Source organism: Schistocerca serialis, chromosome 3 (assembly GCF_023864345.2).
Source record: "Schistocerca serialis cubense isolate TAMUIC-IGC-003099 chromosome 3, iqSchSeri2.2, whole genome shotgun sequence".
Taxonomy (NCBI): Eukaryota; Metazoa; Arthropoda; class Insecta; order Orthoptera; family Acrididae; genus Schistocerca; species Schistocerca serialis.
Genome location: NC_064640.1, coordinates 403,633,824 through 403,657,475, shown reverse-complemented (window position 1 = coordinate 403,657,475; position 23,652 = coordinate 403,633,824). Strand labels below are relative to the sequence as shown.

Below are 23,652 nucleotides of genomic sequence, written 5' to 3'. Positions count from 1 at the left end.
GCTGTGACTTATTAAGCTGATAGTTCGGTAATTTTCACATCTGTCAACACCTGCTTTCTTTGGGATTGGAATTATTATATTCTTCTTGAAGTCTGAGGGTATTTCGCCTGTTTCATACATCTTGCTCACCAGATGGTAGAGTTTTGTCAGGACTGGCTCTCCCATGGCCGTCAGTAGTTCCAATGGAATATTGTCTACTCCAGGGGCCTTGTTTCGACTCAGGTCTTTCAGTGCTCTGTCAAACTCTTCACGCAGTATCATATCTCCCATTTCATCTTCATCTACATCCTCTTCCATTTCCATAATATTGTCCTCAAGTACATCGCCCTTGTATAGACCCTCTATATACTCCTTCCACCTTTCTGCTTTCCCTTCTTTGTTTAGAACTGGGTTTCCATCTGAGCTCTTGATATTCATACAAGTCGTTCTCTTATCTCCAAAGGTCTCTTTAATTTTCCTGTAGGCGGTATCTATCTTACCCCTAGTGAGATAGGCCTCTACATCCTTACATTTGTCCTCTAGCCATCCCTGCTTAGCCATTTTGCACTTCCTGTCGATCTCATTTTTGAGACGTTTGTATTCCTTTTTGCCTGTTTCACTTATTGCATTTTTATATTTTCTCCTTTCATCAATTAAATTCAGTATTTCTTCTGTTACCCAAGGATTTCTACTAGCCCTCGTCTTTTTACCTACTTGATCCTCTGCTGCCTTCACTACTTCATCCCTCAAAGCTACCCATTCTTCTTCTACTGTATTTATTTCCCCCATTCCTGTCAATTGCTCCCTTATGCTCTCCCTGAATCTCTGTACAACCTCTGGTTCTTTTAGTTTATCCAGGTCCCATCTCCTTAAATTCCCACCTTTTTGCAGTTTCTTCAGTTTTAATCTACAGGTCATAACCAATAGATTGTGGTCAGAGTCCACATCTGCCCCTGGAAATGTCTTACAATTTAAAACCTGGTTCCTAAATCTCTGTCTTACCATTATATAATCTATCTGATACCTTTTAGTATCTCCAGGGTTCTTCCATGTATACAACCTTCTTTCATGATTCTTAAACCAAGTGTTAGTTATGATTATGTTGTGCTCTGTGCAAAATTCTACAAGGCGGCTTCCTCTTTCATTTCTGTCCCCCAATCCATATTCACCTACTATGTTTCCTTCTCTCCCTTTTCCTACACTCGAATTCCAGTCACCCATGACTATTAAATTTTCGTCTCCCTTCACAAGCTGAATAATTTCTTTTATTTCATCATACATTTCTTCAATTTCTTCGTCATCTGCAGAGCTAGTTGGCATATAAACTTGTACTACTGTAGTAGGTGTGGGCTTCGTATCTATCTTGGCCACAATAATGCGTTCACTATGCTGTTTGTAGTAGCTTACCCGCATTCCTATTTTCCTATTCATTATTAAACCTACTCCTGCATTACCCCTATTTGATTTTGTGTTTATAACCCTGTAGTCACCTGACCAGAAGTCTTGTTCCTCCTGCCACCGAACTTCACTAATTCCCACTATATCTAACTTCAACCTATCCATTTCCCTTTTTAAATTTTCTAACCTACCTGCCCGATTAAGGGATCTGACATTCCACGCTCCGATCCGTAGAACGCCAGTTTTCTTTCTCCTGATAACGACATCCTCTTGAGTAGTCCCCGCCCGGAGATCCGAATGGGGGACTATTTTACCTCCGGAATATTTTACCCAAGAGGACGCCATCATCATGTAATCATACAGTAAAGCTGCATGCCCTCGGGAAAAATTACGGCTGTAGTTTCCCCTTGCTTTCAGCCGTTCGCAGTACCAGCACAGCAAGGCCGTTTTGGTTATTGTTACAAGGCCAGATCAGTCAATCATCCAGACTGTTGCCCTTGCAACTACTGAAAAGGCTGCTGCCCCTCTTCAGGAACCACACGTTTGTCTGGCCTCTCAACAGATACTCCTCCGTTGTGGTTGCACCTACGGTACGGCTATCTGTATCGCTGAGGCACGCAAGCCTCCCCACCAACGGCAAGGTCCATGGTTCATGGGGGGGAACAACTACTATAATAACTGAAAAAGAAAGGTTATTGCACATATAATTAGCACTAAAAGCGCGGCAACTGAAAGTTGACACGTGTTGTGTGAAAACTGAATGTTTGTCAGAAGTAATAAATTTCGCTACACTCTGACTTAATTTAGCAAAAGAATTAATAAAACGGCCGAAGTGGCCGTGCGATTCTAGGCGCTGCAGTCTGGAACCGCGAGACCGCTACGGTCGCAGGTTCGAATCCTGCCTCGGGCATGGATGTGTGTGACGTCCTTAGGTTAGTTAGGTTTAACTAGTTCTAAGTTCTAGGGGACTAATGACCTCAGAAGTTGAGTCCCATAGTGCTCAGAGCCATTTGAACCAAGCCAATTAATAAAACCAGAAAATTGAAAGTTAATTAACTGACTGAAATTAATAGTGAACTTTGTGTCTGAAGCACTACGAAATTCAATAAAATGAGGTTAGTCTTGGGCTACCTCAACAATCATTTCAAAAGCTACTTGAATCTACGGAATTTAGAAATAAGAGATTTAACTTTGAACTTGAATTAAATGATTCTGAACAATTAACAATAGTAAAATCTAGTACGTACCAAGCTGAGCTGCAGTCACAGGTAAGCTAAAATATGGTAGCAAAACTCGCACTCTTAATTTGTGCTTGTGTAATCTAAAAAGCCAGCTATGAATACCTTAACTGAACTTTGAAATTAAAGCAGTGAAATCGAATCATATTACTTTAATGCTGGCGTTTGAATTTCAACAACACTCGAGTTCATTTCGGAAATGGAAGGGACCCTGCTTGGTAATGCAATTGAGACAATGAGCAACAAAGCTTCATGCTAAGATGCTGTATTTTAGTAATGCTAATGAAACAGTTTGAAAAGCTGAGGTCTGCCATACAGTTCTAAAACTTTACGTGCTTTCAGTCTTCCTTGTTGGTTGATTGAAGGTTTGAAGTCGTCGATCGAGGAGGTGGCGACAATCACTCATTGTCGGCCGTAGCCGTTGCAGAAGCTGGATGTTGGTGCGCCTTCTTCTCGACACAGTCACCAGGCGAAACGGGCTCTTGATGTGTGCCTGCTAATGTTTCCCGTCCGCGACACCGTTCCAGAAACTATTATAGCAAGTCGAGCGCAATTACATGCTGCCAAACCGGGGAAGCGCGGCAACTCGCGGGAGCGTCACTCAATACACTTACTCCACCGCCATACTCCAGCCAGACTCCCGCTCTGCCCGCGCTCCACGCGGAGATAATTTGTTAATGTTATTAATGCAGCATATGAAAGAAGCGAAGGAACAGATGGGACAGCTTAAGGATATAGGTCAGCAACGTCAACAGTTAAGTCATCAATTAAGTGAACAAAAGGCGGAATTAAAGAATATTCTTACTGAAGATACTAATCAGATAAGGGAAATCCAGGAGGGTTTGACAGCACTAAAAATACTGTTGAGACAGAGCAGGGTGAACTCAATACTCGTGGGGTAGCAGTAGAAGAAAGGGTAGATATATTAGAAACTAATTTCACACTAGAGTTGTCTAGAAACGAGGAGAGATTCGAAAAACTAGATAAACCTGTAGAAGCAGAAAATTCTAAACTTAAAGCAGATGTTGTTCAGACTAGGAAAGTGTTAGAAGAAAAAGTAGAAGCTTACAAAAGGAACTCTGTGAGTTAAAATTTACAGACATTACCAATCAAATAAGTAATGTAGAACTGATGAAAAAATAGATTTGTGTAGAAATAATGTTGTAGATTTAAGTAAGAAAGTTGTAGAATTACAAGAGGGTGTAGCTCAAAGAAAGTTTGTTAGCAATATTTATTGTGTATGGTGTGCATACCTTTAAAATGCTTTCCAGGAGATGGGAAATTGCATCCTGTTGATTTTTTACGACATTGTCAGGATAATTTTAGTAATGACATGACAGACAATGTTGATATTATATTTGTTAACTGATTTTTGGATGTAGAAGCAATCTCATGGACCAATCAGATTGTTAATTCTACCACGTCATATGATGAATTTGAAAGAAAGTTTTTAAATAAGTTTGGTCAGAATCTGAGCAAGCTAGGATTAAAACTGAATTCTTGAATGGTCGAATCTATAGGGAAAGTGATGATAGGTTGAAACCAATTGAGGAATTTAGTGCACTTAGACAAACCTTCTGACGAATTAATACAAATAGATGCCTCAAAAAGGAGATTACTAAAAAGAGTACAGTGGAGTTGATTTATGAACCAGACGACTCTAGATCAATTCTTGAGATATGTAGATAAGATGGATAGAGCCTTTGAGAGAAATGAGAGGCTAAATAATTACAGATTTGACAATGAACCGTCTGGGTGGGGGGGAGTTGGAATCAAAGCAGGAATCAAGGCGGGAGTGATAATGAAAATCAGAATAATAGTAGTGGTTACAATAGAAGTGATAATAGATGGATCAACTATAGTAATGGGAATGGAAACACAGGATATGACAACAGGGAGAGACCTTGGGAGAATAGTAATAGACAATTGGATAATCTCCAATCAAGACGAGGCAATTTAAACTGACAGACACCTCATTGGTAGCCTGTCAGTTTGGGGTGAGAAATAAGTACCAAAATCATGCTAAACACCACCGGCCTGGAGTCATCGAAAATAGATAAATAAGACAGAATAATCAAGATGTTGGAGTGGAAATGACAGAACTTAATAAGAAGAGCACATCAGATTAGCAAATTACAGTTTGGCAGTAACTTCCAGAAAAGTATGAATGAAAATGTTGAAGACAGAAGTATTAGCATCTGTAAGAATGTTGAAGAGTTTCCATTAGAGGAGGAAACTATCCCATGTCTATATAATCAGTGTGGCAAAGAAAATGTTGGTTCTGATAGTAATATTGATGAGTTTGGTTTAGGTAAATTAATGGAGGAAGAATCTATTCCTGTTAACCACTTAAGTGATGATACTTGTACTGGTGTACTTTCAACAGTTCTGATGATCATTGTAAAGATGTTGTAGAAGTGTCTAGTATTGGAGGTGATAGCATGTGTGGCAATGTTGATAGCGAAAGAGTCAGTAGTAATGATGAATAGGAGGAAGAATTAGATGGCATGGTGTATATGAGGGTTAAAGAATATTTAATTAATGGTGAAGAAGATGATGTCAGTAGTATTTGTGAAGAATATGAGAACTAGATTGTGCCAATGGAAACTGGGAAGGTATCATCAGATAAGGAACATGTGGAGAGCCATCATGATTTAGATGTGATGCTAGAAACTTTATCGGGTACTTACAAGGGTTATAGTGACACTGACAGAGTAAAAAGGGTCATCAAGATTATTTGTGAAGAACTGTATCCCAACTGGAAAGGTAGAACCAGTCAACGAGCTCACAGTGAGATCGGTTCCAGGAAAAGTAGACAGTGTGTAAAAGAGGGACATGACATCAAGCAGTCATCTGATGTAGCCCTAAGTAAAATACAGACAAGTAAGAGAAATTGTGTAGGCAAAAATGATATAAGTGACTTGGACTTTAGAGAGGTTGAGGATGATCTGTTGCATGAAGATAAGGAAAACAGGAAGAAAAAGTCTTAGGTTCCCTGTATATATGTATAAAAGTTGCATATTATGAGGGAGTTTGCCTCTTAGACACAGGTAGTCCTGTTTGTGCCATTTCTTAAAACTTTAGAGTCCAGATAAGACATAGTGCTGACTTTGAAGAATATCCTGTTATTGGAATCAAAATTAAGGGCGCAACTGGTAGGCACAGCAAAGTTGTAAACAACAATCCTTAATATCTTTCACCATTAATGATGTACAGTATAACAAGGAAAAAGATAAGATGATGTAGATGCCCTCAGGAGGACACCACATCTTTGTGTCAAGTGTATGGCGAGCACTACGTCTCTGAGCTACGTAGCATTCTATTTTCTTCTTTTCGTTTTTGGATGCTACACATTTTGCTCATCCACAAACTTGTAATGAAGTTACCTCTCACTATAATACTATCCCTTCTCTGTAGTATAAGTTTTCTGCATGTAATATGAATATTGATTGACATTATTTGAAAAATAACTTGAAAATGTAAACCATGTACTACATTTGACTTTCTTACAGTAATGATTGACCAATAAAATTATAATAAATTTTTTATCTCTTAAGATGTGTAAATAATGATTCTTTAAGCATTTCAGACAATAGTTACTACTATAGCAGAAACATAAGTGAAAAGGACATTTTAAAACTAGTTCATGAGAAATGTGTTGTGTAAAACATAGTGAGAAAGTTACGACAGCTTTGTAGAGATAAGGATGATAATAGGTTAAAGTGTGTACTATATGTATAATAAGTATTGTAAATGTTGTTAAGAAACTACTTTCTGGCCATCACACTCTGTGGACAATCTGTATTAGTAAGTAATGTTTACCTTTTCTGTGTATGTTATTAGCTTTATGAACCTGTGATGATGTTCAGAAGGTAACTGGTGGGACAATTTATAGTTCTGGAAGTAAAAGACAATCTTCTAGATCCATGTGTGTGTGTGTGTGTGTGTGTGTGTGTGTGTGTGTGTGTGTGTGTGAGTATTGTACAGTGTATAATAGTTATAGATAAGTTATTATTAGCATTTTCATGACAGAATAGAATCTGGGAGTACAGATGATAACGGATATTATTGTAGTTATATTCTGTAGAGCATGTATTTTATCTGTGCGAAGTGATAGCATTAAGTAGCCCAGAGGTGTTTCTATGAGAAATACAGGCATGGTCATGATTTTATGAATTTGCTAATGAGATGTAGAAATGGATAATGTTAAAGATGTACACATGTTATTAAACGGACTAGTTGGACTGTGACAAAAGACATTTTGTGAAAAGTATGTCATTACAAGATTGTGTGATGCAGAACAGTCTGTGAGTTTATGTTTGATATGGTAAAGAGTTAAATGAGATCTGGGGGGTCAGAAGTACTGTATAGTGTAATATATTGAAATACTAATAAGAAAGAGAGGATATTATATAATTTATTTTTGTTCATTGACTTTAACCTGTATATAGTTAAATCTTTACAGTTTAGATATGCTTATCTTTGTGTGATTTTGTTTATAAATATGCTAACAGTATAGGACAATATGTGAATGATTTTAATATATTTATACCGGATATGACCATAATTGTAACCTACACAAGTACTTTGAGTAATGAGTCCAACCCTGTTCCTACCTAGAGAACTGTTTCCAAGATCCTTACCTGACCTGGAAGTAAAAGCTAAAAACTGTGAAAGTAATAGTGGAAGGTGCTATTGCAGCGTAGAGACTGCCAGAAAAAGAAGGGTTGCAGATACAAGATGGACAGTGCAAAAGGACTGATGATTGTGTGCTGCCAGTTCCTTAAGATGTACAATATGAAGCAGTGACTGGAATGACAGCTAAGAACAATAAAATTTGATTTTTATATTAAAAGTAATACTAAGAAAATTTAAATGTATTGAAAAAATTGTGATTTGAAAATACCAGATCGTCCATATGTATTTAGCAGCCATTCGTACAAGTAATACTTGTAAGAGTAGCTGGGGGAGTATATGATGCAACAGCCTCCCCCAAGATCATTATGAACTGTCCGATATCACATTTTTTAATTACATCCGTGTATTTATCGTATGATTCAGTGCTTCCTAGGGCCTATTATGTGTATTTTTATAGGTATCGTTCAGCTCATTTGGCCCGAAAACATATTCTTCTTTGTAAATACATATAGAATATTCTGGAATGACGTGCAATCTCGTGATTGTTAGTAGATTTTTGTCATTAACAAAAATATGTACATATGCCAAATTAAATATCAGATCGTGAAATTGAAGGAATAAATGTTTAGCAACAAATATTAAGAGGCTGTGGAAATGTTAGCATAAATAACTAATGCCCATAATTACCATAATTGCAATTTGTAAATTCACTAACCCAAAAACCTCATTACGATTCAAATGAAAATAACAATCATTATCCAGTGATGTAATTTCATTCTTAATTCATTGTTATGTAATTCATTGTAATTAATGATGCTTGTAAATTACGCAGGTATTTATCTCTTGTTAGTTACACCACCCAAATTTACGAAATTCCGATATTTGGGAAAACATGTGTGTATTTAATTTATGTAAACTGCGGAAGCACAATGTGTATACTGCGAACAAATGTTAGCAATAAAATCCATTCAGTCACTAATTACGAAATTAAAGGAAAATCAAAATAATTGTTGAAATCAGATTGTGAATTAATTCTCACAAGTAAAACCAGGATGATGATAAAAATTATCATGTTATTTGACATTATATTTTATAACCTGCGCAAATGTAACAGCAGATAGTTTAGATGAAACTGCTTTTAATTGTAAGTTACATTTTGTAATAAATTAACAATGCTAGCGATTGTTAAAATAGTATTTAATGCGACGCAGCGAAGCTGCGAAAGTAGTCAGATTCGTCAGTTGTTTTGCACTTATGTCAGTTCTGTCGATCAGCTGATGTCAATAAATAATTTGTCAATCTTGAAATTTTCGTGATGTTCTCATTATTTTCAGTATCCACAACATAGGTGAACTACAGGCCAACACACGTTAAGTAGTAACGTTCAAAAAGATCGATACAAGTCAGAGGATAGGGAGATTGGTGCAGAAGGCGCATAGGGTCTGACAAGAATATTTAGGAGAATTGGAGGGCGGTGGAAAGCTATCCTATGTGTGATGGGCAAAATTTCGGACAGAATGGATCTCATTTCAGGGCATGATTTTAGGAAGTCATGGCCCTGTCGAAGTAGCTGATTAACATATTCCAGGCAAGGATAATGCTGAGTCACTACTGCTGTGCTCCGAAGCTGTTTTGTGAAGGAATCAGCAGTACCAGGATTGGATGCGATGGCCCTGGAAACCTGCTTTTTAACTAGGCTGGTGGCGTAATTACGTGCAGTGAAGGCTGAAGTGAGAATGGTGATGTATTGCTGAAAGAGTACTCAGCTGAACAAATACGTTTGCCTCAGATGCCAAGGCTGTATGGGAGGGAATGTTTGACACCTCAGAGGTGAAGTAGTTATTGGTAGGTGTAAAGTTGATTAATGTGAGTAGGAAGGATGCCATATGTTTGGAATTAGGTGGGTGCTGACTGATGAAATGTTCAGCAGCAGACAGACCATGCACGTGGGGCATGTTGGTACAGAGGGAGGTGGCATCAATGGTGACAAGCAAGGTGTGTGATGGGAGTGGAGTGGGCATGGATTTTAGACGTTCTAGGAAATTGTTGGTATCTTCAATGTAGGAGGGGAGTTTTTGTACAATGGGTTGCAGGTGTTGATCAGCTTAGGCAGATATACATTCAGTGGGTGCTTTGAAGCCAGCAACTATAGGATCACCAGAATGATTGGGTTTGTGGATCATAGGAAGAAGGTAGAAGGTGGGGGTGCGTGGTCTGGGTGGGGCGAGAAGTTCTATGGATTGAGTTGTTGGTACTTGTGAGGGGCTTGAGGTTTTAAGGAGGGAGTGCGGGTCAGTTTTAATAACAGGTATGGGATCTTGATGACAGACGTTGTATGTAGAGGTGTCAGACAGCTGGGTAGACCTTGACTTACTACAATGGTAGATCCTTTGTGTGTTGGGAGGATAATGATGGAGTCATCAGTTTTTAGGGAACATAGAGCCTGGATTTCTGTGGAGGACAGGTTAGGGTCACGTTTCAGGGACCTGAGGAAGGGTTGTGAGTCAATGCTGGATGTAAGGAATTCTTGGAAGGCTTTTAAGGGATGATTTTGAGGCAGTGGTGGTGTATCAAGTTGGGATGGTGGTCTGAACTGTTCAAGGCAGGGTTCAATGTTAGGTTTGCTGTTGGAAAGATTTTGGGGTTGGGTTGCAAAGTGATATTTCCAATGCATATTACAAGTGAAGTAAAGGAAGTTCTTCACCAAAGCAGCATGATCAAATGTAGGTTTATGGCTGGAAGTGAGGCCCTTAGATAATTCAGATAATTGAGGAGGGGAGAGTGCTTTAGATGAGAGGTTAAGGACACTGTACTGTTGCGACTCGTTCTTGGGATTATGGGTTATTCTTGGTCTGGGGGGCAGTGGTGAAGGCTGTGGGATATTAAGGAGGTCGAGCAAGCTCGGCTTGTAGGAGAGGAGTGGTGCATGACATTAGTGACCTTGGCGCCTGTTTCACCACACATGCCATCTAGATTCTTCCCCCACAAGAACTCTGCAGGTGTGAATTACCACTACAACGTGTCCTTGGTTCTCGCCACCGACCTGGCCTTAATTTACGTTAATTTCTTCTGTCTCAGCTTTTACTCACTGTAACTACTCTGCTTCACTCCGTTTCAGTTTTCTACATCTTTCATTGTCTTTCCCGTCTATTTTGCACTGCCCCCTCCCACTTCCGTTATGTATAGTGCACTTAGCTTACTCACTCTTATTAACTCGTGCACGATGTTTTAGTAGTAACCAATGTCTTGCATATTACCCTGTCTTCCACCTTTGATGTCTCAGGTTTTCAGATCTCATCTGGTGCTGTCTCCAACAATCATTCTTTCCTTCACAGCCCATATGTAAGTCTCCCCTGTCTCGCGGTTTTGGGTGACTTTCCCAAAATCTTCCCCTTTTCCTTCACAGTTCTCCCTTGCCCTTCAATACTTCTGCCTGAAGAAGGATCCACTGGCTCCAAAAGCTTTCCAATCACAATTCTCTTCTATGTGTGTGTTTTGCCACTGCTTGGTGTGTAGATTTTTTATCTATCGAATTAAATAATTTCATCAATAATTGGTTGTTTTCGTTGGAATACATTTGTGTTTCATGTGATCTAAAACCACATATAGTACTCGTAATTCACGTCTATTGATCTTTGTGTACTGTGGTGACATTAAGCAAGCCCTGTACAGTAATTAGGCAACACTGTCATGGTAGTTTCTACCCTAAATTGAGACAGAGACACTGCAATTATCTACATTAAATAACAGGTATGTTACACTTGGTAATGTGAATCAAGACCTGGTTAATATGTGTCAAAGAAAGGAAAGGATGTTATAAAAGAGGATCAGTAATTTACTATGAAATAATGCAATTCTGTTTCACAGTGCAGAAATAGGTTACTTTATTAGCATGCTTTAAACATACAACATTAAACCTGTGTTACATTAGACAGTGTCTTCACAGAACAAAAGGACTATTCATAAAGTTAACACATGCAATTGGATGACCTCCAAATATAAGTCTCTGTTATGTAGAACATACTGAGCTTTTCGTAATTTCCTTATGTCTATGTGATCTTAGGGGAACTTAATAATATTAAACATATTGATCAACAGAATAATTTAGTTGAAATGCATCAAAATTATAGATTAGCATCTGATCTTGCTTTATTATTCTAGTTAATTGCATGTTTTTATACTTCATACATTGACTTTAAATTGTAAATCTGTAGTTCAGGTACATTTATGGGAATCTCTAGAGCGTAGTTTCAAATTCCAATGATCACCATAATTATAAAAATAATTTGATTTTAAAGCCAGACAGAACAAACAGAAAGATATAGCAACATTTGCAAGGAAGTAGGTTATCAGAAAAACAAAACAGTACACTGCCTCCATAATAAACTTGCTTCATGAATTACAACAGAACATGTTGTACTTCATGTTCATGAACTGCATACTAGTCAAGTTAATATAACAAATATGCAAAAGAATAAGAAATATGTATGAAGTTTCTTAAAACATCTATAATAATTCTATACAACCAAAACTTGGTCATCTAGCTCTAGAAATATGTAAAAAAAGGAGGTAAATTGTCATAAATAATAGTTCATGTTTTAGGTAACTGAGTGAGTAATAAGGAAATAACACCAGAGGGTAGTGTGTCTTTTACATACTGTTATAAGATATTACAGTTATCTCCTACAAAGAACACCAGCTACTCACACAATTTTTATACATATTGAAAGGTGTCAACATCGAGAGTTTATTATGTTTATCTCTTGACATCAAGATTAATATATTCCATTGACAGTACAGAGCACACAGAATAATTGAACAGAAATATAATTACTACATATTGATTATGTAACATCACTTGAAATAAATCCATTACCATTAATCTTCCCATCACTCTGTCAGATTTATGCTATGTGCTGTTTATTACCCCATGAGAAACATGTCTTCAACTGTAAAATACAGGACAAGTTGCAGATATGCGCTATTATATTTTATTGGTGATGGTATTAGATGGTTGTCAAGTGTGTATTTCTCATTTGGTTTTAAAGGGTATACATAAATGTCTCCAAAGAGCTAAAAATATTCAAAGCAAGGTGTAAATGACTTGCTTCCACTTTGTAAAATCTGACTGTATCACTTATGCAATAATATACTTTTGGAAATTTATATGACATAATATATTTTGCTTGACATGGAAAATGTGTTTCTGGATCTGAGAAAAATTTTATGAACTAAGGAACTGAGAGGATTTTTAAACTAAGAAACACGAATGTTCCATTCAAAATGTACTGATATCAAAAATAATTTGGTTGGTGCCCAGCATGGAGAGATAAATGAAATCAAGTGTTTGTGAAGAGTGTGTAGTTGGAATATTTAAACATACCAACAATTGTTTTAAAATATTTGTCTTCAGTAGTTTGAGTCTCGTGCTTGCTTATATGAGATCCAGTAATGCAATGTAGGAGACATGGAGTATAAACCTTTTCAGATAAAAATAAATTCTAAGTGTTCTTTTACGTATTTTTCACTGCATACATTGATTACTAAGTGGTATGACAATTTCTGTAATAACTGATTGAAACTGCTTATACACCACGACTGTAACACACAGTCACAGTTAATTTTTTTTCAATGAATGAAAACAGTGGGAAAGTTTTTCGTGACTGGAAGCAGATCATTTCATTTATGACCAATGGATGTGTTAATGAACTTCCACTGGTTATTTTGGCAAAATAAATGTGTACTTCCTGCAGTATTTTTAACTATATGTTATTTAGGCTATGTCTAACCTACATCGAAAATACAATGTAAATATCGCACTTTTTTCATGTGCCTCTATCATCTATGAAAACTCATGGTTTCTCGTATTGGACTACGCTCAATTTTAACTTAGGAAGACTCTGACTGAATGTTTCAGAAAACTAAATTATTCAATAACACCAAACGCAAAGAGCATGTTAGTACTTGTTTTTGTTTTGTTATAGAATGAATAGTCTCAAATTAAATATGTGACATTGCCATCATATATCATAACAGCTTTCTTGACAGTCACTGACAAGTATAAGACCACATCTGAAATGACAGAGATACCTGTACTGCCACACTTTGGTAAACATACCGTAATGGATAATGTGACAGTGTTTATGGACTCACAGTCCTTCTTTAAGAAGGAATTCAGTGGTCTTTTATGAGGCGAGAATTATGAAGACAACACATCTACTATCCCGTCAGGTTAATGGATAGTCAACAACCATTTCATGTAGCACCTGGAACTGTATTACATTTTACTTCATGGGGGGTTGCAGCTGTGAAGATAGTAAAACTTTTTGGATATTACAAGTTATAACCAGGAAACTTTTCTCACGGGTTTCCTCTTCTAAGTGTAATGTATGTTATTCATTATTTGGAACAGATTGTTTCAAATCCACCATCAGCAGTTTTACTATTATCTTTAATAGTTCTCCCATTTCTGACTGCATACCATGACCTCCCTCTAACAGACAGTCTCCTTAATGTCAACAATTTACGTGTGAATTAACTGGACACATAAGAATTCCTTTTTGACAATAATATCGACATTCAGATGTAGTTGAAGAAATAGATTAGCGTAAACATTCACAGGTAGAACGTGTTGATTAAGCTTCGCTCACATTAGCATATTTCTTCTCGCCCTCTTGAATCGGAGGCCTGGCATTTGCAGCACCATTCATTGTTGCGCCATTAGATTTTTGCTTGTTTACTGTGTTACCTTTCTTCACAATCTGCACTTTGGGTGCAAGCTTCTGTCGCAGACTTCTATAGAAACTGTAGACAACCAGGATGAAATAAGCACTGATTGCTGGAACAGAAGAAAGTGCTGTTATGCAGAGGTCTAAACTGTCTGTTAACAAATTTGTAAAGGGTGCTATATTGAACCAAGTGTTTCTTTCCGTCTGACTGTTTACACTATTAAACACGACAGTCATACATCAGCAGTAAAGTGGATTAATGTAAACACACAACAATGAAATATAAGTTGTGAAACTGACAACCATGAGATGGAGAAGATTTGCTTCCTTTTGAAAAATGGGGTGGTATAATGTCAATGTCATTTGTCTTGGAAGGCTCTTTTCACAGCCGCATAACTCTATGCTTTGTTGAAAAACTAATCACTCTATGTCATTAGCAACACACTGAATTCACTAAAATCGTTTATTAAGGGCTGTATTTATGTTCTTAGATGTGCCTGAATGAACACTTATTAAATTTTCTTTTTTTAAATAAAAGATCGATTGCTGATATAATAAAACAGCATTATTGTATCTTTTATCAGAATAATGAACGTTTGTGACGAGTTGCAATGTAACGGACTGATACTCGAAAATGGCCTCTTCTTTTTGTGGACACTGCGCTACCAACAACGGTATTTTTTCGTTTTTCGTTATTTTTATGGTTTGTTCCTTTTTTTATTACTAATCTCCTCTTTTTAGTTTTTTAGGTAAGTCCAGTGACCCACCACTGCACTACATTTTTTAAATTTTTACCTTTGGTCTTTTTAATTGGCCTTTACCTCCTCTACATTGCCCTCTACAAAAAAACCTTCTGCCGGCGTTTGTGCTTCGCCAAATAAAGCGTCTTCTCAACAACATTCACTGAATTTCACTTGAAAACTAAACTTTTCTTGAAATCGAACATTTTCTGTAAACATCAAAATTCTTCTCCGCAATTAAACATTTAGGAAGAAAATTAGATTTCTTCAGTCCTAAAATATTTTTCGAAACTAAACTACCTTGTCAACTAGAATGTTATTGGAAACTTAAAATCTTCTTATAAAATGAAAAATCTTTGGTAAATAAAAGTCTTACTGGGAGGTCTTCTTGCGATCTGAAATGTTACTGAAAAATGAAAAAGTTCATGTAATGTAAAATCTTCATGAATGTATGTGTAAAATAAGCTTCTTCTTGAATCGAGAATAAACATAAAATATGTATAACTTAAGGGGAAAATCTGAACAGAGTGGAATCAAAATGTAAAGCAAAATACACAATGTCTTCTGTGTGATCACAGTGTCTCGAAACTCTACAGTGATTTCCCTGCTACCAGTCTGGCCTAGAATTCCCGGATTAAGGATACTGTGCAGTTTGATACAGTTGAAATATCAGAAGAGTTACTAAGACGATGCTGACCTACTCTTTCGTAGAGATCTACGCTGTGAGGTGTCGTTCCCTACGACATTAGTGGATAGAGCTGTTGGAGGAGCACTGCCTGTGAAAAGCAGGGTTCCATGTTCGAACCCCATTCTGGGGTCACAATTTTATAAATTTCGTATTATATTACGACTGTGCAGGTAGCTCTATTGTCAGTATTAAAGTGAGTTTTATGTGAGAACAATGTACGTAACTTTGTTCCAGCGGAGTACATGAATTATATGAAGAGCAGAATATTCAGTTCTTATTCTCTCCTTTGAATAGCACAAGAGATATTGAATTCAATTGACTATAGCAGGAAATAAACAACTGCGTCACACGGAACAGGCGAAAGTGAATACAGACGCATAAAAGATGAGACTGACAAAAAAAATACAAAATGGCTAAACGGGAATGTTTAGAGGATAAATGCAAGACTGGCCGGCCGGTGTAGCCGAGCGGTTCTAGGCGCTTCAGTCTGGAACCGCGCGACCGTTACGTTCGCAGGTTCGAATCCTGCCTCGGGGATGGAGGTGCATGATGTACTTAGGTTAGTTAGGTTTAAGCAGTTCTAAGTTTTAGGAGACTGATGACCTCAGATGTTAAGTACCATAGTGCTCAGAGCCATTTGAACCATTCTTTTTTAAATGCAAGGCTGTAGAAGCGTGGATAACTAGGGGAAAGATAAATGCCATCTATAGGAAAATTAAATAGACCTTTTGAGAACAGAGAAGCAGCTATATGAATATCAAGAGCTCAGATGACTAGCCAGTACCAAGCAGAAAAGCGTAATCTAAAACGTGTAAAGATTAAGAGAAGATGAAAGCTTTCTAAAGCTAACATGAGAAAATTCAATAAAAAAGGGCTGTACAACAGTAATGAATTTGAAGACAATGTTATATAAAAGAAAGTGGAAGTAAATGAATATGAGATGGGAGATACAATACTGCGAGAAAAATTTGACAAAGCACTGAAAGACCTAATCCGATTCAATGCTCCTGGAGTAGACGACATTCTCTCAGAATATTGAGATTCTTGGGAGAGAATCACAGCCTATTCCACCTGATTTGCAAAATATATGACAGGCGAAATACTCAGACTCCAATAACAGTGTAATAATACCACTTTCAAAGTAGGCAGTTACTGAAAGCAATGAATATTACCTATCAATTTAATAAGTTGTGGATGCAAAATACTGTCACGAATTATTTGCAGAAGAGTGGAAAAACTGGTGGAAGCCGAACTAGGGGAAGGTCAGTTTGGATTTCAGAGAAACGTAGGAACGACTTGTCTTAGAAGACAGACTGAAAAACGGCAAACCTCCGTACACTGTATTTGTTCATTCTGAAAGGTCTGACAACGTTGACTGGAATGCACTGTTTCAAATTCTGAAGTTAGCACAATAAAATACATGGAGGGAACGTTGTTTGCAACTTACCCATATCTACAAATCAACGGAAGCGAAATTATTTCCTTGATGGCAAGAGAAGTCAGACACAAAGAAAAACTAAAATTTTCAGAGCCGTAGTTTCTTTTTCCTATTAAAGTTTTACCAGAATCGATCAGTCATGTAAAATCTTTCGCTGCCTTAAAAAAATTTAAGATTATCCTGAAAATCCTTCAGGAAGTAAGCATATGAGAATCATTTACGAAGAAGAAGAATAATTTGGTTTAGACGCTGAACAGCGCATACTTGAATCTATGTAATGAAAGGAACTAAATATCAGCAAATGTTGCGGAAGCGGCTATTACACAACGGTGTACAAAAAGTATCAAGAAATTAGTGTCTTACGCCTATTTTGTCCACTGTTTAAGTTAAAATTAAAATTTAGTCCTTAAAGACGCTGTAGAACCTAATCAAGAAACAGCGCTGTTAATAGAAACAGTTGAGGACACCTGTAAATTTTATGGACACAACATGATGCGGGAGATGGATTTAAAAATTAGTTCCGTGAGTACTTGCAAGATGACACTAGAAACTACTCAACGCAACGCGTTGCAGTGTAAGGTACGATTACATCTATGCACTTAAATTTTCATTGACATTTCCAACGATTCATTTAGGGGACTGCTTTCACATTTTTACCGCTCAGCAGTTTGTGCTGAGCGCGACACAGGTGAAAACGCAGAAGTATTTCTACGAAGAGAACGTTTGTGAAGTCTTGCAAAAGCGAAATGAAGTACAGAAAAACACCAATGCAGCAAACGAAAAAAAGCGGTTTCCTTAAAGTCGAAAAATTTCGAAGCGTGAAAGTGGAAACAAGTCTTTATCGACTTCGGCTTCCACTAACGTGGGAAAGAGCAGTCGACTTCAGAACATATAAAGATGAGGAATGAACACTAGTGACCACTAAAGATGCTAAGTAAATAAAAATACAACGTGTCTGGTGACAACTTTTTTAAACTGAATTCATATTGTGAGTTTTAGAAAAATGTTGTTCTTAATTTTTTTCTATTGACTGAAATGGGAGGAGTGCAGCTATGGTGATGATGTAGTGTTTGGATGTGGGGGGTGACTGTGAGAGACGAGAGGCAGACGTTAGGAAAGCGGGTGGGGAGAAGCGTGAGTCAAGGGGATGGGGCTTCAGTTGAGACACTTGCCCTGATCCTCTCGTCACTCTAGTTACGCTCCTGGTACTGCCACCGCCATAAGTATTTTTTTTTCAAGCACTTCAAGATGATCACATATTTTATCGTATATGCCAGTATAAAATCAGTTTACAGACATAGCAGTAGAATATATTTCTTGTTTCATATACTCACCCATAAATATACCGCATATCAGAAGTCCAATGATACCAGGGAGATAGAATTCATCATCTGATAAAAATGCAGTGGACATCTGAACCATCACCAGTGAGCTCAAACAAGTAATTATGGCCTTGATGATCACCCATAGTAGCGCAAATCTGATAGTTTCCTGTAAAAAGAAGTAAGATACATGCTAAGAAACGTTTTCGTAAGAGATGATATGGGAAACAGATGATCCATTCACTCTACATTTCTCTTATTTGAGAAGTTTCTCTCTCACTTTGTCCTTTCACTGACAATCAATTTACCTCTCTATTGCTCGTGCATATTCCCTCTTCCTCTCTTCTCTCTCTCTCTCACTGGCTAGTATGCGTGCGTGTAATATGCAGGATATCTTCCCTAAGAGTCGTCAGGCGCATTTTCTCTGGTATCTCCGTAGGTAGGTGCAATTTTGTTTTTGCAACGTGTAACTGGAGTAAGCCCAAACAAATCACTTGTCTCAATGCGACGCTCAGTGTCGACGGAAAGTGTCGGTTTGCTTCCTGTTTCAAACAAACTTATTTTTAAAGAGGAATTTTGGTGCCCATTCGATTGAGCACTTCCAGATTAGTCGATCGCGATATTCGTTTCGTGTCGCAGACATGTATTAACAGGGAAAGTAAAACACGAGGAATGAGTACTCCAGCAGCAACACCACCACCCTGTCCCCCGCTGACTGCTGCTGTCATGCAGTAGCGATGCTTAGTCGCTGCTGGTTATTCTTCGTGTTTTACTGTCCCTGTTAATACATATCACTAAACAGAATATCGCACTAGACTAATTTGGGACCACTCTATCGAACGGGCACATAAAATCCCTCTTTAAAAAAATTGTTTGTAGCGGGAAACAACCCGACGCTTTCCGTCGACACTGGGTATCGCATTAAAGAAGTGATAAGCAGTATTTGTTTGGGCTGACTCCTGCTACACGCTGCAAAAACAAAGTTACAAATATATGCCGAAGCACCAGAAAAACTGCGTCTGACGACTCTTATAAGAGACACCCGACTGAGAGAAACAGAGAGAGAGAGAGAGAGAGAGAGAGAGAGAGAGAGAGAGAAAGAGAGAGAACGAGTGATGGAGAAAGAGAGGGAATGTCCCATCATTATAATAGGGGTGTGCGTGTACGTATATTTAGAATAAATATGACAAAAAGAAGTTTCTATGTTATATAACTTTCATCCATTTGGGAGCATCAGTCAAACTGAAGTGCTTATTGTCGTAACTGAATAACGTGAATCAGGTGTAATGAAGTATTTATCAAATAACATTACAGGCCACGTAACGTGATTTATTATGCAGAAAATGAGCGGTAACCGACGCAGTAGAAGGCTGCTTCATCACCATACTCGCATAAAAGAAAAAAGATAAGATGCAATGTGAGAACAAAGTCTGTTGCGTTTCCCGACATAACCTGGATAGTGCGCCACACATTCATTCCACAAGGTACCACGCTTAACCAGCATTACTGTATACAAGTGCTGAATCAATCGTCAAATGGGGATCAAAGAATTGGCTCCTCCACCAATGTTCCCGGTCATATTGCGTTAAGTGTCAGATAGTTTTTTTTTGGGCAATAAGAAAACGACAGTTCCCTAGAATGAAAATAGGCTTACAAGGAAACCATTTTCAGGACATGGACGGAGCTAAGCAAATGTCAACAAGCACACGAGGCACTGTTTACGAAATCAAGCAGTCCTGCCTAACACTACCACGTTCATGATGAAGCAGTGTTTAATGCTCTTTGTACAAGTTTTGAAACAGGTTTCTCATTTCATTTAATGCAAGTGCACGAAGTAAAAGAAAACACAGACATATAACTCCAAATTTCTACTTGTATTCTCATTTTCATGTTTAGCAAGATTTTCAGATTTAAGCCATTACATAAATTCCCACAGAATTACCATATGAATTCAGCAGTTCAAATTTACTGAATAGGGACAAAAATTCTGGCATATAACACTGGTTATTATTGAACTGCATCTGCAACGTTGTCTTCACGCAATATCTTTGATCTGTTCTTTAGTATACCACTTGCCCTCGTGAATTGACAACTGCCTCAATTTTTTTCGAGTTTCCCTCCTTCCCACTTCAAGTATCAATGAACATCACTTTTCAAACTGAAAATCCTGCCTTTGTAATCGTAGCCATTAGCATTCAATAGTGTGGTGACATTCAGTTAGGAGATAAACGACGGTGGAAGGGATTTTCATTACCAGTGTCTGGCTGGTTATCTTGTGTTGTGCTGCATTAAGCTCAGCTGCTCTTCTGTGTCATCAGCGACAAGTACGTTATTTATTGCCACCAAGTTTGACGACTCCTGTTGAATAATGTTTGTATTGTTCTGAAATAAGTTACAACGTAAATCTTATGGCGTTACAGCGATGGTGGGGACGAGCGCAGCGCTGCGTGTGAGAGCAATGGTGGCGATTGCCGCTGAACCAGGAGACACAACCGGTCCAAGCCCTACCGTCAAAGATGGTTACTATGCGAAGTCAAGGACTATGAGCAGTGCAACCACTGACAACGTGGGACTGACAGCAGAATCATTTTATGGTATGTGTGGTGATGACTCAAGGCTTACCATTTTACGCGGTATTTGCTTCTGACCTTGTACACAAATGTGATCAAAAGTATCCGGACGGCTTCCAAAAACATACGTTTTTCATATTAGGTGCATTGCGCTGCCACTTACTGCCAGGTACTCAATATCAGCGACCTCAGTACTCATTAGACATCGTGAGAGAGCAGAGGCCCTCCGCAGAACTCTCGGACTCGGAACGTGGTCAGGTGATTTGGTGTCACTTGTGTCATACGTCTGTATGCGAGATTTCCACACTCCTAAAGATGCCTAGATCCACTGTTTCCGATGTGATAGTGAAGTGGGAACGTGAAGGGACACATACAGCACAAAAGCATACAGGCCGATCTGGTCTGTTGACTGACAGAGAGCGCCGACAGTTGAAGAGGGCCGTAATGTGTAATAGGCAGACATCTATCCAGACCATCACACAGGAATTCCAATCTGCATCAGGATCCACTGCAAGTACTATGACAGTTAGGCGGGAGGTGAGAAAACTTGGATTTCATGGTCGAGCGGCTGCTCATAAGCCAAACATCACGCCGTTAAATGCCAAACGACGCCTTGCTTGATGTAAGAAGCGTAAACATTGGTCGATTGAATAGCGGAAAAACATTGTGTGGAGTGACGATCCACGGCACACAATATAGCGATCCGATGGCAGGGTGTGGGTAAGGCGAATGGCCGGTGAACGTCATCTGCCAGCGTGTGTAGTGCAAACAGTAAAATTCGAAGGCAGTGGTGTTATGGTGTGGTTATGTTTTTCATCGAAGGGGCTTGCACCCCTTGTTGTTTTGGGTGGCACTATCACAGCACAGATCTACATTGATGTTTTAAGCACCTTCTTGCTTCCAACTGTTGAAGAGCAATTCGGGGATGGCGATTGTATCTTTCAACACGATCGAGCACCTGTTCCTAATGCACGGCCCGTGGCGGAGTGGTTACACGACAATAACATCCCTGTAATGGACTGGCCTGCACAGAGTCTTGACCTGAATCCTACAGAACACATTTGGGATGTTCTGTAACGCCGACTTCGTGCCAGGCCTCACAGACGGACATCGACACCTCTCAGTGCAGCACTCCGTGAAGAATATGCTGCAATTCCCCAAGAAACTTTCCGTCACTTGATTGAACGTATACCTGCGAGAGTGGAAGCTGTCATCAAGCCTAAGGGTGGGCTGACACCATATCGAATTCCAGCATTACCGATGGAGGACGCCACGAATTTGTAAGTCATTTTCAGCCAGGTGTCCGGGTACTTTTGATCACATAATGTACCAGTATCCAAAAGGGAAGTACATTACTTTTCTTTTACCTGATTTCGTAGACAGAATCCATCTCAGTGTGGACAATCTGCTAAAATAAGAGGAAAAACTGGAAAAGTCTTTGAAGCAGGTTTCTGGCAGAAGAAATGAATCTTTCTCCCTAAATACGTCGCAGAAGCACTTTTTGATGACGTATGGGTGTATAGCGTGGGATTACAGGAGAGTATGGCAGGATTTTCAAATATACAGGGTTGCCCATTGATCGTGACCGGGCCAAATATCCCACGAAATTAATAGTCAAACGAAAAAACTACAAAGAACGAACCTTGTCTAGCTTGAAGAGGGAAACCAGATGGCGCTGCGTTTTTTTAAAATAGGAACCCCCATTTTTTATTACATATTCGTGTAGTACGTAAAGAAATATGAATGTTTTAGTTGGACCACTTTTTTCGCTTTGTGGTAGATGGCGCTATAATAGTCACAAACATATGGCTCACAATTTCAGACGAACAGTTGGTAACAGGTAGGTTTTTAAAATTAAAATACAGAACGTAGGTACGTTTGAACATTTTATTTCGGTTGTTCCAATGTGATATATCTACCTTTGTGAACTTCTCATTTCTGAGGACGCATGCTGTTACAGCGTGATTACATGTAAATACCACATTAATGCAATAAATGCTCAAAATGATACCCGTCAACCTCAGTGCGTTGTGCAATACGTGTAACGGCATTCTTCTCAACAGCGAGTAGTTCGCCTTCCGTAATGTTCGCACATGCATTGACAATAAGCTGACGCATGTTATCAGGCGTTGTCGGTGGATCACGATAGCAAATACCCTTCAACTTTCCCCACAGAAAGAAATCCGGGGACGTCAGATCCGGTGAACGTGCGGGCCATGATATGGTGCTTCGACGACCAATCCACCTGTCATGCAATAGGTGATTCAATACCGCTTTTTTTTAATTTTTATTTATTTATTTATCGTTCCGTGGGACCAAATTAAGGAGAAGTCTCCATGGTCATGGAATGAGTCAAAGCATGAAATTATAACACGATATTAGAAACAGATAAAATGAAATATTAAAAAAAACATATTAAGGTGACAAGTAAGTTAAAATAAAGAAAATCAACAATGTAACACTGGAATTTGCTTAATTTTTTAGCTCTTCCAGGAGCTCCTCGACAGAATAGAAGGAGTGAGCGACGAGGAAACTCTTCAGTTTAGACTTAAAAGTGTTTGGACTTTTGCTAAGATTTTTGAGTTCTTGTGGTAGCTTATTGAAAATGGATACAGCAGAATACTGCACTCCTTTCTGCGCAAGAGTCAAGGAAGTGCATTCCACATGTAGATTGGATTTCTGCCTAGTATTTGCACTCCTTTCTGCACAAGAGTCAAGGAAGTGCATTCCACATGCAGATTGGATTTCTGCCTAGTATTAACTGAGTGAAGGCTGCTAACTCTTGGGAATAGGCTATTATTGCTAACAACAAACGACATTAAAGAAAATATATACTGTGAGGGCAATGTCAGAATTCCCAGACTATTGAATAGGGGTCGACAAGAGGTTCTCGAACTTACACCACATATAGCT

At 38.4% G+C, this 23,652-nt stretch overlaps 1 protein-coding gene across 1 annotated transcript in view; it reads right to left on the bottom strand.

The window, feature by feature from the left end:
* Positions 1 to 11,123: 11,123 nt before the first annotated feature.
* LOC126470259 (lysosomal-associated transmembrane protein 4B-like) overlaps positions 11,124 to 23,652 on the bottom strand; it is a 187,448-nt gene continuing 174,919 nt past the window's right edge. The window contains exons 5-6 of the mRNA XM_050097989.1: positions 18,182 to 18,338; positions 11,124 to 14,091 (exon numbers count right to left, since the gene is read on the bottom strand). Coding sequence (XP_049953946.1) covers positions 13,889 to 14,091; positions 18,182 to 18,338 — 360 coding nt within the window. The 3' untranslated portion in view covers positions 11,124 to 13,888. The remainder of the gene's footprint in view (positions 14,092 to 18,181; positions 18,339 to 23,652) is intronic.